We start from the raw sequence: 14,236 nt of genomic DNA, 5'->3' as shown, positions 1-14,236 counted from the left end.
TTGGTGTCTGGCGCTGCCGTTTTAAGGCGCCCAATTTCAAAAGCGTAGCGGAAATCCCGGCTAATCTTAATTTATTGTAAACTTGTAAAGTTATTGAAAAGCGTTACGTAAAACACTTCAAACCATTTAGTTTTCACAGCTGCAGGGACACGCCCCCCCCCCTCTCCCCCTCTAATGTCGTATTTTTAATTAGAGTAACCCACAGCCGGCCGTGTGGAATGTCGACCCCTAAACGTCGCATCGATTCGGCCACGTCGGTTACATTAGAGTCCAGCTGTGGGTTTGAATCCAGAACCCGCTACATAGTTTAACTAAAAAAAAGTTAAAAGGACCGAACTATGTACAGAATGCGAATAGTTCTTTAGGAGTAACTCACCATCGGCTCGGGGGAGGGCACTAACTAGTACTTCCGGGGCAAGCACTTCCTGTTCTCATTGGTGCCGCATTCAAGGCCCTCGGTTTATTTTATTTTTTTAAAGGCACCGAACACCTTTTAAATTTTGATTCGAAATTAAGAACATTGCGTTTCAATCACATCCGTGGTTTGAACCGGATTTTTCTCCCCGCTTCGGCGCCTATGTGCGTACCGTCACTGTTCAATAAACACTACTTTCTGATAAACTTGAACGCATCATTTAAAAATATGCACGCGACCGTTGTCAGATGAGCCGTCTAACCAGCCAATCAGAACCCGCCATTTCTCAATTTGAAATCAAGATCGCCCGTTCGTAATTTTTTTTTTGAAACAGCTAAAATAATACTTATTCACAACAAAGCACACACACACACACGCATCCGCCAGACTTGGGTTTCACTATTTATTTTCCTAGAAGACCATCTATCCCCTAGCCTATCACCCAAAGAGACTTTGGGCGAACCACCTTTATTCCGTCCATAAGTTTAGATTTGAAACCACATGTTTGCTAACAAGGAATGCTGCCAAAAAAAAAAATAAAAATAAAAATAAAAGTTCAACAGAAGGTGTTTGAGCACAACATGTAATCATTTACTACAGCGTGTGAAGGCAACACAAAAATGGTCAAGCAGGGGTAAAGCTTGTACACAATTAAGTCGCCTGGGGGGCTAAGGACTCCGCAAAGGTACAGCAAACGTGCTCGCGGGGTTAATTATTCAGGAGAACCCACTTAGGACAGCGCTGGTCTGACACCTGGGACACTCCTTGACCTTAAGAACGTGAAGGTTACATCTCCCTAGTCTATCTGAGATATGTTAGCAGGTATACTCATTACTGCTGCTCCTGAAATAGTCATTTTAGATTGCGGTTGATGCATATTGTAGATTGTTGGCAGGTCGAAACCTATGAAACCGACCAACACACCTTCGATAGACTTTCAGGCCACACTTTGAAGCACGTGTGCAAAAACCATCGATTATTTAGCAAATCGGACACTAAGGGAGGGGAAACATGTAACATTTAAGCAGTTTTACTTAAAATGAAAATCACACTGTAGCCACAGTCTAAGGAAACTAAAAAATACCCTAAAAATAACTGTGCTATAGTTTGGTACATGCAAAGGTTATGAGTCACAATCCTACACAAAATGGCCATTGTTCTTATCTCCCTTGGCGACAAGTCAAAGCTATTGCAGCAACGCAGTGTTGCTGCTGCAAGTTGAAAGTAAAAATAAAGTGTCACAAGAGGAACAGATAATGTTGATTATAGTGATGGCGTCAGTTTCACAGCATCAAGCCCGTGCTTGGTGCGTAGGCCAGGGGTCTGGCGTGAGGGTGGTACACGATCTGCGTCAATCACCTTTACAGAAGCAACAGAACTAAAAGTGGAAAATAAAAAAATGAAATAAAAGGTAATATACTGGAGGGGGCAAAAAAAAAAAAAAAAAAAAAAGCACAAAAGCCACCAAATGCATCGCAATACAATGCACTGCTGCTCTACACCTGCCAATAACATCGTCCAGTGTCAATTAATACGAACTTAAAATAATATAAACCATGGTGACGATTTTTCTCATATCCAAAGTTCTTTCTTGCGGGGAGTCGAGGATCAGCCTCTTTTCCTCCGCAGCATTTCCTTTCCTGAAATCGTTGTTGCTTTATCTTCAGGTGTTTTTTTAGTATTCCCCTCCTCTTGCATGCGTCCTCACCCGGTCTTGCATACTCCCCCAGTCACGCACGCAGCAAAGCACACACAACTCATCCGCCCATTCTCTCGCACTGTCGGATTCCTGGCCACGCCCACCAGGGGGGAGAGGATGGCGCCCCGTTGGAGGCGTTCCGGTGGAGGAGATGAACCTGGCTCCTGAGCACTGAGTCCAGACACTCGTACACAATGGGTCCATTCACACACATGTCTGATAGCATGGCCGAATGTTAGAGGGGCGCTTCGGGGGGGTGGCGCCCTCTTTTGTCGGAGGACCGCAGAATTGTGATGGTTTGTGGTTCATCTCAGTTCATAATTGAAGTTCTTCCCATGTCGGCATTTTCTTGTTTTGTGATATTTCTTGATCTTTGCTATTATTTTTTGGGGATGTCCTCGGTTCTCCGTAGGATGACATCGGGTTTTGTTGTTGTCATCTGTTGTCGTTTTGTGAAGACGGCCGCTCCAATAACACAGAAGTTATGTCGGCGTGCCTCTCGACCGTTCGATGTAGATGTTTTTGCTTTTTTGTTTTTGCAACATGTAGCCACTCATTCTCACTCGCACCCACTCACCACCTCGAACTCCATTTGGGCTCTTTCCTCTGGAATGCCAAATGAAATCCACACACTTCTCTCAGATAAGATGCAGCCATGGATCCCACGAGCCAAGCACAATGGATCAAATTCACACTCTCGCTCTCTCTCGCGCTAATTTTTTTTATGTTGAACAGAGGTGCTGCATCGGGAACAAAACTCCAGAATACTCCAGATGCAGTCTAGAACTGGAATCCCTCGGCTGGCACGTTGGTCGAATTAAAGCCGTACGTTCCGCCCTGGATGGTTTCCGGGACCAGGCTCGTGTCTTCATCGATCTGAAAGAAAAGACGAGGCGAAGTTTGTGAACGAGCCCTGGAGCGGAACGTCGGCCTGAAATGTTCAACTTTACACACAACGTACGTCATCAGATGAGAAGAACTGATCAATAATTTCATACGCCAACTTGTAGATATCTTCATTTTCATGATTCTGCAGATGCTCCACTTTTTCCAAACCTGAGGGAGCAGAAAACAAGAAATGTTGTACAATTCCACCGAATATACACGCTTAATGTAATTAAACAGAAACACGGGGAAACGTTCGGGGTCCGGGTCAAACGTACCTCCACATTCCTCAATGAGGTTAGCGATAGTCTCAGCCTCATCGTCTGCCATCTTCAGGATATTGCTGAGGCCATCGAGAACCACCTGAACAACCTGGGCGTCCTTCACCATCAGCAGATTGCAGAATGGAGGGATCACCTGATTCTTAATCAGGTGTGCGACCTGCGGCCAGACAGAGAAATCAAGGCTCAGTCGGTAAACAGTTCAGATTGTGTTGAAGATAATATCCAGACACACACGGCCCACTGAAAGCGAGGGAAGACAGATTCTCACCTGATCTTTTCTCCCGCTTATTGTCAGGTTACTGATGGCCCAGGCTGCTTCCTTCTGAGTTCCAAAGTCACCCTAAAAAAACACACACGTGCATCGAAGGCGAGGAACGCAGACGAACCCGAAACACTCGGGAAGAGGCGGCGCGCACCTTATCAAGCAGGTGAATGATCATGGGGACCAGCATGGCGTCAATCACAGCCTGCACCTGCTGCTGGTTGCCTGCTGTGATGTTGGACAGGAACCACACTGCCTCCTGTTGGATACCATGGACAAATGCAAGTCATAGGGGGGGAGGGGGAGGGAGGGAGGGGGGTTACTTGGTAAGTTTTATTCACAAAGAGGTCCAGTAATTTTACCGTCTCCAATCAAAGAGATAAAACAGTTCTGCTAGACTTTGCTTTTGAATCAAACATGACTCATTTTTGTGTCTGAACTGGATCAGAATCTAGAGGCCCAGCCGAAGGGCGTGACCTCTAGTTGAGACGGAGCATGTGGGGGGGGCACGGGGGTGTTTGAGGCTATAATCATCGCCCGAGTCGCTCGTAAGTGACTGGTCTCAGATGCACTTCGATGTCAGCAGCAGCCCAAGGCTGTCAGCACCCTCTGGCCACCAACCCACGGTATCACACTCAAATCACATGCACACAGGTAACCCCCCCCCCAAACCACTGCTCTAGTCTGCATCTAACCAGCCTTGGAGGTCCTCTTCGTCGTCGTCGCCTTCATCCTCGTGTACGTCGCAAGGAATAACTTATCTGTCCCATCTATTTATCTTTCACACAACTTTCACGCCAGCCCATAGTCTCTGATTTCATCACTTCCAGACAACACAGTAATGTGAGCTAAGGAAGAGGACGCATCGTTACCTTGTTGATCTTCTCCTTCAGGTGTGTGAGGAGTGCAGGGAAGTGGCTCAGGGCGTCACAGTTCAGCACGACCTGGGTCTGCTCGTCCGTGCCAGTGACGATGTTCCCGACAGCCCTCAGCGCAGCAGTCTGGACGCAGAGGAGAACGGTAAGAAAGACAACAGACGTCTCAACCTCAAAGAAGCGTCACGCCTCTTCATACCTGAACTTTGACCTCCTGGTGACTGAGCAGAGGCACCAGATGCGGGACGATGCCAGAGTCTATGACCATTTGGATTTGCTCATTCCCAGCATCCGTCAGATAGGACAGAGCCCACACGGTGTCGACCAAGATCTGGAGGCAGCGAAGGAGAAAACAAACAAACAAATGCGTTTTCTTCGTTGGTACAACTTCACAAGACGGTTCTAATAATTAGAAGCCAACGTCATAGATTGATTTTTCAGGAATATACAGTTACATGAGGTCCAGGAACTTTAAAAAAAACGGCTACTCACGCTGACATCGGTGTGGTGGATCAGCACACAGAGAGCCGGCAGGATCTGAGAAGAGACGGTTATTATTAGCTGGGACACGAGTGGGATCAACGGCACACAATGCAGACCCGCTTCCAGTGAGAAGTCGGTTTCCCTTCAGAACTGAGCAAAAGCACCCGTTTCACCAAGCAACGCCACCCTCGCTCCGCCCCTCTACACACATACACACCTCCTGAATGGTCTCCATAGGGGGCGGGGGGTCCTTGTGGCGGCACAGGTTGACCATAACCCAAGTGACGTTGCGGAGGAAGGTGATGGGGATGGAGGGACTGATGAAGGTGAGCAAGGGCTTGACGACGCCCAGGTTGATCACGTAGTCTCTGCACTGAGGCCCGTCGCCTGGAGGGAACACCGACGCCAGTATATGTACGCGTTGCTCCCAGTCCTACGTTCGTTTACGCGTTCACAGCAACAACACCAACAACTAACCTATGATGTTTCCCAGCGCCCAGACGGCCTGCTCACGCACGTTATGGTGAGGAGAGCGAAGCAGCTTCAGGAACAGCGGCACAGCATCTACAAAGGAAACACGCCAGGACAAATCAGATCTAAGGAAAACGTGTCAAAGGACACAAATGTTGTCACTATTGAAAGCAACTTGATTTGTGCTGTGGACTGACTAAAATCTGCAACCAATCAGAATAATACTGAAATAAAATAATATTTCAACGAGCGCAAATGTGCCTAAAACGCAAGAATCAAGCAGAAGCTTTTCAAAAGGACATTATTTTTACAAAATAGTAATTGCAAACTGGCACTTACCGGACTGGACCACCGCTTGGGTCTGCTCCGAGGTACCAGATGCTATGTTGGTCAGAGCCCAGGCTGACTCAAACTGGAGAGATGGACTGTGGAGGGGAGAGAGAGAAGGATGAAGGTGGCTGGAAAAGTGACTGTGAAAGAGCAGGAGCGCTAAACAGTGAAGCATGCAGATTAGACATTTGTAATTCTCCAAACTGGAACACCTTTGCGTAACGGCAAAACCATTTAGAGGTTTGCTGGGTGAAACCATGAGCCTCTGCATAGCTCTGAAGTGTGGATAAACCCATGACTATTAGACGGACCGACTTTCAGCTCGTTGTCACGGATGAAAAAGAAGGACTCATTCATCTACATGCAAACAAACAGATAATCTGCCTGCTCACTTGTCATCTCTGTCCAGGCAGTGAACCAAAATTGGAAGGATTCCAGATTTAATGAGGTCATCGATGGGCGGGTTACGGTCACTGGACAACAGCTTCCTGAAAACACGAGAACAAACAAAAGACATTCATGCAACATTTCCAACTCATAGAAACAGATTAAGAGTAAACAGTCAAGAATTATAATCTGCATATGGCCCAGAAGCCACATTAAACAACGGTAGGCACAGGCAGAGGATGTAACCAGGGGCGCCGTACAAATGCAAGGTAGACTTTGATGACAGAAAAATGAGCCATTGGAGATGGTTCCATGAAATACTTTAGTTGGAAATTACGCAAATCACTCATCAGAACAGGCTGACTGGTAAACACTGCTGCGCAGTGAAGCTACAAAACAGTGAAGCCTCTAAACTGGAGAAGCCTCTCGTCCTGCTCTGGTGATCCAAATCCAGTTCTAAATCCAGGTTTGAATGAACCAACCCCATCTTATTGACAGTTCTCAAATGTGTCAGGAGAAATACTCAAGGACCACTTATCTAAATGTAGCATCCAAAGTAACAATATAATGCTATATAAATATAAGTACACAATCTACCTTCTGTAGTATGGACACACTCTTTAAGCATTTTTCATCACTGAACTAGTAATAAAGTGTAAAATGCTAAATAAAAGCAAGATAACTTGTTTTCTTTCTCTGTGGAAATCACTGTCTCTAAAGGATCACGTGACAACAGGCATCAACACACAGTAAATATTTATGTACACGTTTATGTACAGTAACGGTGTCTATGCACCGTCCAATGTGATATCAAATGATCTTATATAGACAATATATAGTTGAGCTGCTGTAAACATGAAGACGTCAGGTTTGTGTTCCCACCTGGCAGCCTGAACAGCACTCAGCTGGACGCCCTGGTTATCACTGGTGGCATTCTGAAACCAGTCAAACAACATTTACAATCACAAACAAGAAAAATCGACAGGCTGTTGACACTTAAAAATACGATTGAGCTCATTTGATTCACTACAGAGTAGTGAACACAGGATTTATTTTGAAGGATTCAGAGCCACAACATGTTGCATGATATACACACTACACAGAAATGGAATAAATGAAAAGCAAAGCGGAATACTCACGAGTACTATTGCTTCAAGGGAGGTGTTTTGCTGAAAGAGAAGGTTTTGGGGAAGGTCACGTACGTAACAAAGTATGTCATCTGAAAATGTAGATTTACAGGTTCATAGTGAATTTGTGGGTAGTCAAGAACAAACCAATCTCCTGGGGATGCAGTTTTATGCTGTCGTATGAGCACGAGCAGAAAATGGCTGGCTTCTCGCATGATATCAAATTTATAAACTTTTTCTGAAGTTGACCAAGCCTGAAGGAAAGTCACCAGAGAACCACTGAGAAGTCTTAAGGAAAAATATAGTAGCAACAATTCTCACTTGGAACATTGTAGTGCTGTTGGGTAACAATCAGCAGGTTGGATGTGCAAGCTAGCATTTAACAAAATGATCTGCAAACTGACAGAAGCACCCGATGCCTTCCACAGGGAGTGTAGAGGCCTAGCGTAGACAATCCAGCAGGAACACCAACAAAGTTATCAGGTAGTTCCTGTAGCAGTTGTTTAAAATCCATCAATCCAAGTTTAAGCACAGTAAGAAAAGTTAGCTTGTTTATCACAACCCCTCTAAAGAGTAAATTAATGTACACTACCCTGTCAAATGTATTTGTGTGTACCGTTTTTCTATTGTGCATAGTTACAATTGTTCTTTAGGATAGCAAAGCACGTCTCAGCTGATTTCTGTATTACCCAGATTTAATCGAAAATGCTAAAAATGAATAGCGGAATCCCTTCACCTCAGACTTGTACTATCGCTCGTCATGTTTCACTCATAAGACGCACAACCATACCGATCTGAAATCTCCATCGACATCAGAGTCTTCACAGATGTCCTCATGGGGCACATTCCTCCTCTTCAGAAGGTGTTCGTCTCTTTTGTTCTGCAGTGAAGGAGGGGAAAAGATATTGTGTCACATATGTAAAAGAAATCCGGCACGAGGAAAACATCTTTCAGATCTTAACTGTAATGAGAAATTGCAGATAGTAGGCAACGTTCTGAAAGTTCTAATTAAAATGTATTTACCTTTCTGAGTTCCACCACTACCTCAGTCCTCTGCCTTCTCATAGTCTGTGGATGAAACAACAGCAACATATTTAGGAACTTTAATTTCAACCTGTTTTTGGCCGATATATTACGGTAAATGCGAGTAAAGTGTGACGCCATGGTCCAGTTTGTGAATTGTGATGATCAACAACATCTGCCATGCTTGGAGCATTAACTTGACATATACAGCGCCATGGAAACACACTTAAGAGGCTGAGCATCTGACTCGGCATAAGTTAGTGTAAAGAATTTGTATGCCATAGCAAGACAGCTACCCCCATACATTCAGTGATATTTACCATTCTTTGTGCTTTCCGATACAAAACATTGAACATCTGACAGACCGACTAGAGTCAATCAACACCAATTCCTCCTTGCAATAAATCATATTTTCAAAGAGGTTTATTTTAATTTTGAAAAGGCTCGGGAAAGATGTCAACTCAATAACGAGAAGACTCGGTTTTATTCAAATGTGTTTAATAAACGTGTCGCTGATTAGAAGGTTTCTTTCATATTTTTTTATGACTAGAGGTCTTTCGGTGATGCTGTTTTCACCACTGACTAGACCTCCAACATGAAGATAACAAGTTGCGTTGCGAAACAAGTACCGGATCGACAGAGGAACTGCTTGTTGGAGGAACGCGAGAACATCCTGGCCACAGGCCACAATATAACCCCATAATATAACATTAATGAAGCAAAGCAAAGCAAAGCAGTCAACTGTTAACCTGTGGACGACATTCAGCGTTAATCTATTTGTTACGTGATGAAGTTATAATAAGATGACTGTGATAGCATACGTTTAAGTATGTGCAACCTTGGTGAGCTATGGAATATATATATATATGTATATATACACGTTTTTAAGACTCGAGTAACTTGGTCGGCTAAGAGGCTAATCGGTTTCCGCCATTGTTTTTGGTGATGAAGACGGGGGATGGGTGGAACCGCAGCCACAAACACCACCAAGCCCCAGTTGATGGCAACTTAGCTAGCAAGCATGCTAGCACGCTGGTTAGCTAACCGCAGTAGCAAACTAACGATAATCTACTGCTGCGCTGGCTTATCGGTCAAGCTAATACGCCCCTAGGCCAACGTTGGTGTACATTCTATACACTTTCAGGTATACAGTGAACGCTAGCGGAACGCGTGAAATGCTACCGCTGAGCTAGCATGTCCCCATTGGGCCCGAGCTCATCCGGCGGAGGCGATGAACTCCGACCGGGTTTTGCGGCATGTTTTATAACCAACGCGGCCTCGTGGTGTGGCGAGCCCCGTGGGCCGCGAAGGTTAGCAGCCCCGTCACGACCGATATTCTAAAAGTGGCGAACTATTAAGGCCTTTGCCGAGGGTTTGCGAACGAAGCTAGCGACGGTGGAAATTAGAAACGACGTCACAAGGAAGCCAGTGGGCGAAGCTAGTCGTGAACGGAGCAGCGGCGCCGCGGAAAGGGACTCGATGCCAATACGCACAACTTTTACCTCCAGATCGCGGCCTTTATTCTTGAAATTCTTCAGCCGCTGGTTGTCCAGTTTCTCGTTGTCAGCCATGTTAGCAGTTCAGGTTCACGTTATATACAGTTTAGCTCGTGGATTCCGCTCGTCGCTGCCGTTTCTTGTTCCCTTTTTCTCAACCTTTCGTTCAGCGACTATTTTTTGCAGCTCTACGCGCGGTGCATACTGGGAAATGCCGGTGGAGGAGGGCAGCCTCGCGCTGGCGTAGAGGAAGGGTGGGGAAATCCCTCCACTCTCATTGGCTCTCTGCAGGCGCGCGTTATAAAACACGCACACGCCTGGTTTGTCGCTCTGCTCTACTAATAAAGTTTAGCCGTCAAATCCGTCTGTTTTATGCACCAAAGGTTAGTGTACTCGAGTTAAACACTTATTGTAGATATTGATTATTAACGTAAGTATTTGTATTTTATGACATTACTCAACACAGATATGTATTTTTTTTTAATGAACCACATTCAGTCTTAAATATTTTACAAAATGCATTAAAAATATAACAGATAAAACAGATAACTGGGGAACATCAGCTCTTTACAAAATGAGTGTTCGCCCTTTCCCTATGAGCCATCCCCTGCTTGGTTCAAAATACTTTGCCATCATCGGGACTGAGCGAAAGTTCACGACAGAGACAAAAAGTGTGATCATGTCATTCCTTTTTGTCATCGCCTCTTCTCATTTGACCCAGCTCCAGTGAAGGGTTACACAAGCAGACGAGAAGGAATCCTACACATGAATGGAATCTTTAAAATGTTCATCTGCCTCAGCAAAGCAAGATCTTTTTCAGAGCTGTGAGACTGAAGCCCTGAGACCTTATCTTCATCTTAATGTCTTCTTGAGTCTGTTTCAATGGAGTCTTCATCAGATAGATTATCCTCCTGAAGCCTTCCTCCAGTCCAAAGCCAGTGGTGGCTGAGCAGGGCTGGATGAACCAGGGCCTGCCCTCACACACCGTTCTCAAGTCCAGCTTCAGGCAAAGCGCTTCAGGGCTTAGAGCTCCCTGAAGGTCCTGCTTGTTGGCAAGGACAACAAGAGGAACTCCTTTCAGACTTTCGTACCTCATGAGCTAAAAAGTTGAGAAAACAATAGAAATAGAAAGCCTTTATTGTCATTGCATAGTGGATATACAAGGAGATTACGAGATAAACAAGTAATACCAATGACAACAGATGTTTTTAGAATAAATGTGTTCATTACTTTATTCCTTTCTAGCCATAAGTAGTACATTTTGTATTAATCATAGTAAACCTGTTGATAAATTATTTGCACGGGCGCACACATCATTGTTTAATACAGCGTGCTATAGTGTGCTGTATTCCCTTTATTAAAGGTTCCCTCTTGACATGTTTCAAGACATGTGACATCAGTCATATTTCAACAAAATATTAATTAAACTGGAGAAAACTGTTAAAATCCTATTTTGTCCCTCCTTAACAACCATCACTTCATAATAGGCAAATGTTTTTCATTGTAAACTGCTGGACACAAACTTCACTAAAATGTTCTTGCTTGATGCTTGCACAGTGGAGGATTCACAGCACTGTTTGTTAGTTCCACATTATGCCATGATTGGTCTCCCTAATTGTTGTGATGATATTAGATCATAATTGTCTGTCGACGTATGAAACTCAGATTAAAGTTGAGAACTGTGGAGCTTCTCTCCTTTAGTAGATGAGTGTCAAACAATCCCTATGCATCATTATCTGATTGATGGAACAACAAGAAATGCACATTTTTATTTCATATAAAAGCTAAATAAAAATATTCATAAAATGCTGCTCGAGCCAAGAATCAAGTATTCTCTTAATAATTACCCGATGCAGTTCCTTGCGGGCCTCATCCAGCCGTTTTTGGTCCCAGCTGTCGACCACAAACATCAAACCGGCTGTGTCCGTGTAGTGATGTCTCCAATGGGGCCTCATTTTCTTCTGGCCCCCAATGTCCCACACTGTCAGGCCCGGGCTGCTTCTGTTGGTCTTCAGTGGTTCCACATTGAATCCCACAGTCGGCACGGTTACCACGCTGTCATTATACTTTAGTTTGTAAAGCAATGTGGTCTTTCCAGATCCATCCAGACCCAACATCAGGACCTGCGTGTGTTTCGGAATCTTGGATCCTTGCACACCCATGTCCTTAAAGTGCACCGTCGATACCAAAAAGCTTATATATAACTGTGTGTGCAGCCAGTGGTCTCTCTGTATCACTTTATCTGTAGGCTTTGGTTGTTTGGTCCCTTCTGGAGACCGTCTGCAATGTAAGTGCTTTATTTATTCACAGACAGAATAATCTCCACCCCCTCTGGTACAGACGATGGGATTTCGTCTGTACCAGCGTAGCTTTCAGTAAAGCTATTTATATCTAAAGTGACAGTGCAACTAAGTTCTCCAGTTACCAAACCACAGCTAGGGGCCACATCACACCTGCCCACAATGGTCACGCACACCAGCAGCCAGGAAGCCCGTGTTTGGTTCGATATCGTGTTTCTTCCTAGATATACGTCTCACAGCAATGACATCACAGGTACATTTTAGTGGGTTGCTCATCCTGAATTGCAGCTAAAGGTTATCAAAAAAGTCCCGTTTAAAGGGTTTACCAATTTTTAGTTTACCTCAAATGAATATGCAACTGTATTTTTTCATGATGGTGGTAATAATGTAAGTATGACCTTTAAATAGGACTTCTTGACTCATTTCATTGTGTCGAGTTGTACGTTCTGATAAAACCTGAATGATCAGGAATTAAGTTCCTTGATTACAGGAATCTGAAATATCAGGAGAAAAATAAGTGTATTCACGTGATCACACATGGACATGTTTCAATCATTCGGCATAGATGGACACAAGCCAAGCTTTATCTTTATTGATCATTATCATTGACGCTCATGTCATGTGAGGGAGTTTTTTTCTCGCACTGCATTTTCTCACCTTAAACCAGTGGAATAAAAGACAACTGTGGTAGACAAGTGGTAAACTAACTTCTCATGAGGGGAAAATGTCGACATGCATGACTTTCTCAGAATGCATCTTCATTATTGTCACTGATTTGCTTTTAATAAAGTAAATGCAATTCCAAGAAAGCACACTGTGTATAATTTACTTTTTATGGATTTTGCTTCAAAGAGCAAAAGGCACGAGATAACGACAAGATCATTTATCATTTTAATGTGATCTTTTTGATTTAAACTTTAACAATTCTTTTTCAAGTTAAAGTCAACATAAACAGGTACAAATGCCACATAAACATACTGTCATGTTCATTATCAAGCAAGAAGGTAAAATGAAAAAGCACAAGCATTTTTAACAGTTATACATACATATGGGGTTAAACCATTCAGAAACTGGAGCACCACTTTCTTCATTGCTCTCGAACCGGTGGATGTGTCCTAAACATAAAGACATTTTGTACAATCTTCTCAGAATGTCCAGCATCTCAGACATTTTATTAAAATGGTGTTATCTTACAGAGTAATGAGTTTTGCAGTGAGCTTGTTATGATTCATTACATCACATCAAAAACTGAGAATCATTTTTGACACCTACCGGTAGTTCAGTTGAACAGTACAAGGACATTAAAATGGCGTCATTGATTTTTTTTTTGGTGAATGTAAGGTTAGTCTGAATTTCATGCCAGCAACACATCTCCAAAAAGTTAGTGAAATGGCAACAAAAGACTTGGAAAGTTGTTTAACGCTAAAAATATAACCCCCCCCAACAAAAAACAGATTGATCCATTCTGCAGACGTGAAGGTTCAAGAATACTTCAAGAATAACCTTTAACACTATGAGCTTTCTTGGGATTTGAGGATTTCACCATTTACAGTCCGTAATACAATCAAAAGATGCAGGGAAGCTGGAACAACCTTTGCACAAAACCGGCAAGGATAAAAGCCAACAGCACTGCATAACCCCCCCCCCCCACACACACACACACACATACATGATTTTATGAAGCATAACACAGTACTGGAACACTTATAAAAACCATTGTCAGTCATTGTTCATCGCTGCATCTACAAATGCAATTTCAGATTTTATCAAACGAAGCATAAACCTTTTATCATTATCCAGAAATACTGTCAAGTGTCAACGTCTCTGGGCGAACGGTCATCTCAGATGGACTGAGGCAAAGTAGAAAAGCACAAAAGAGGAAAAGAAACTTCTGTTGAGAAAAGACAAGATGATTGTGACAACTTTTTTTTTTTACATTTGTTGCAGGCATCAAAATCAGAATGATTATTATCTTTTACACGTATATACAAATTTGATCAGTTTTACCATTATATTCCTGTCAAACCTTTTTAATTGCATTCAGCGTAAAAAGCAAATCATCAATATCTGTTTCATTGTTTTACTTAAGGTTCCAACTTGTTTTTGAATTTGGGATTTTCCTTGAACAACAGACTTCAACAGGAAAATGAAGAGTTAAAAGATGAGGCAACAATAACACATTTCATTCAAAGGCCGATT

General features: G+C 43.4%; 2 protein-coding genes across 2 annotated transcripts; both read right to left on the bottom strand.

The window, feature by feature from the left end:
* Positions 1 to 794: 794 nt before the first annotated feature.
* On the bottom strand, positions 795 to 9,832 carry kpna4 (karyopherin alpha 4 (importin alpha 3)). The gene is made up of 17 exons (XM_068745561.1): positions 9,744 to 9,832; positions 8,242 to 8,286; positions 8,009 to 8,098; positions 7,231 to 7,260; positions 6,974 to 7,026; positions 6,097 to 6,192; positions 5,714 to 5,799; positions 5,381 to 5,467; positions 5,121 to 5,290; positions 4,913 to 4,957; positions 4,620 to 4,751; positions 4,418 to 4,546; positions 3,700 to 3,804; positions 3,552 to 3,623; positions 3,278 to 3,440; positions 3,076 to 3,170; positions 795 to 2,990 (listed from the first exon to the last, which is right to left on the bottom strand). The coding sequence occupies exons 1-17, from the start codon at positions 9,810 to 9,812 to the stop codon at positions 2,895 to 2,897; spliced, it is 1,563 nt and encodes a 520-aa protein (XP_068601662.1). The 5' UTR covers positions 9,813 to 9,832; the 3' UTR covers positions 795 to 2,894.
* A 514-nt stretch (positions 9,833 to 10,346) lies between these two features.
* Positions 10,347 to 11,917, bottom strand: LOC137901852 (ADP-ribosylation factor 1-like). Its single transcript, XM_068745897.1, has 2 exons — positions 11,585 to 11,917; positions 10,347 to 10,836 (listed from the first exon to the last, which is right to left on the bottom strand). The coding sequence occupies exons 1-2, from the start codon at positions 11,897 to 11,899 to the stop codon at positions 10,534 to 10,536; spliced, it is 618 nt and encodes a 205-aa protein (XP_068601998.1). The 5' UTR covers positions 11,900 to 11,917; the 3' UTR covers positions 10,347 to 10,533.
* Between the last annotated feature and the right edge of the window lie 2,319 nt (positions 11,918 to 14,236).

The sequence above is a fragment of the Brachionichthys hirsutus genome, chromosome 11 (genome assembly GCF_040956055.1).
Source record: "Brachionichthys hirsutus isolate HB-005 chromosome 11, CSIRO-AGI_Bhir_v1, whole genome shotgun sequence".
NCBI lineage: Eukaryota > Metazoa > Chordata > Actinopteri > Lophiiformes > Brachionichthyidae > Brachionichthys > Brachionichthys hirsutus.
This window is presented reverse-complemented; position numbering and strand designations above follow the sequence as displayed.

Bases quoted from the DNA above. Each gene is read 5' to 3' on its own strand.
- LOC137901852 (XM_068745897.1), bottom strand. From the start codon at position 11,899: ATGGGTGTGCAAGGATCCAAGATTCCGAAACACACGCAGGTCCTGATG. The intron at 10,837-11,584 runs GTAATTATTAAG...TCAACTTTTTAG, and splicing joins CCCGCAAGGAACTGCATCGG to CTCATGAGGTACGAAAGTCT.
- kpna4 (XM_068745561.1), bottom strand. From the start codon at position 9,812: ATGGCTGACAACGAGAAACTGGACAACCAGCGGCTGAAGAATTTCAAG. The intron at 8,099-8,241 runs GTAAATACATTT...CCTTCACTGCAG, and splicing joins TAGTGGTGGAACTCAGAAAG to AACAAAAGAGACGAACACCT. The intron at 7,027-7,230 runs GTGAGTATTCCG...GACTGGTTTCAG, and splicing joins CCCTTGAAGCAATAGTACTC to AATGCCACCAGTGATAACCA.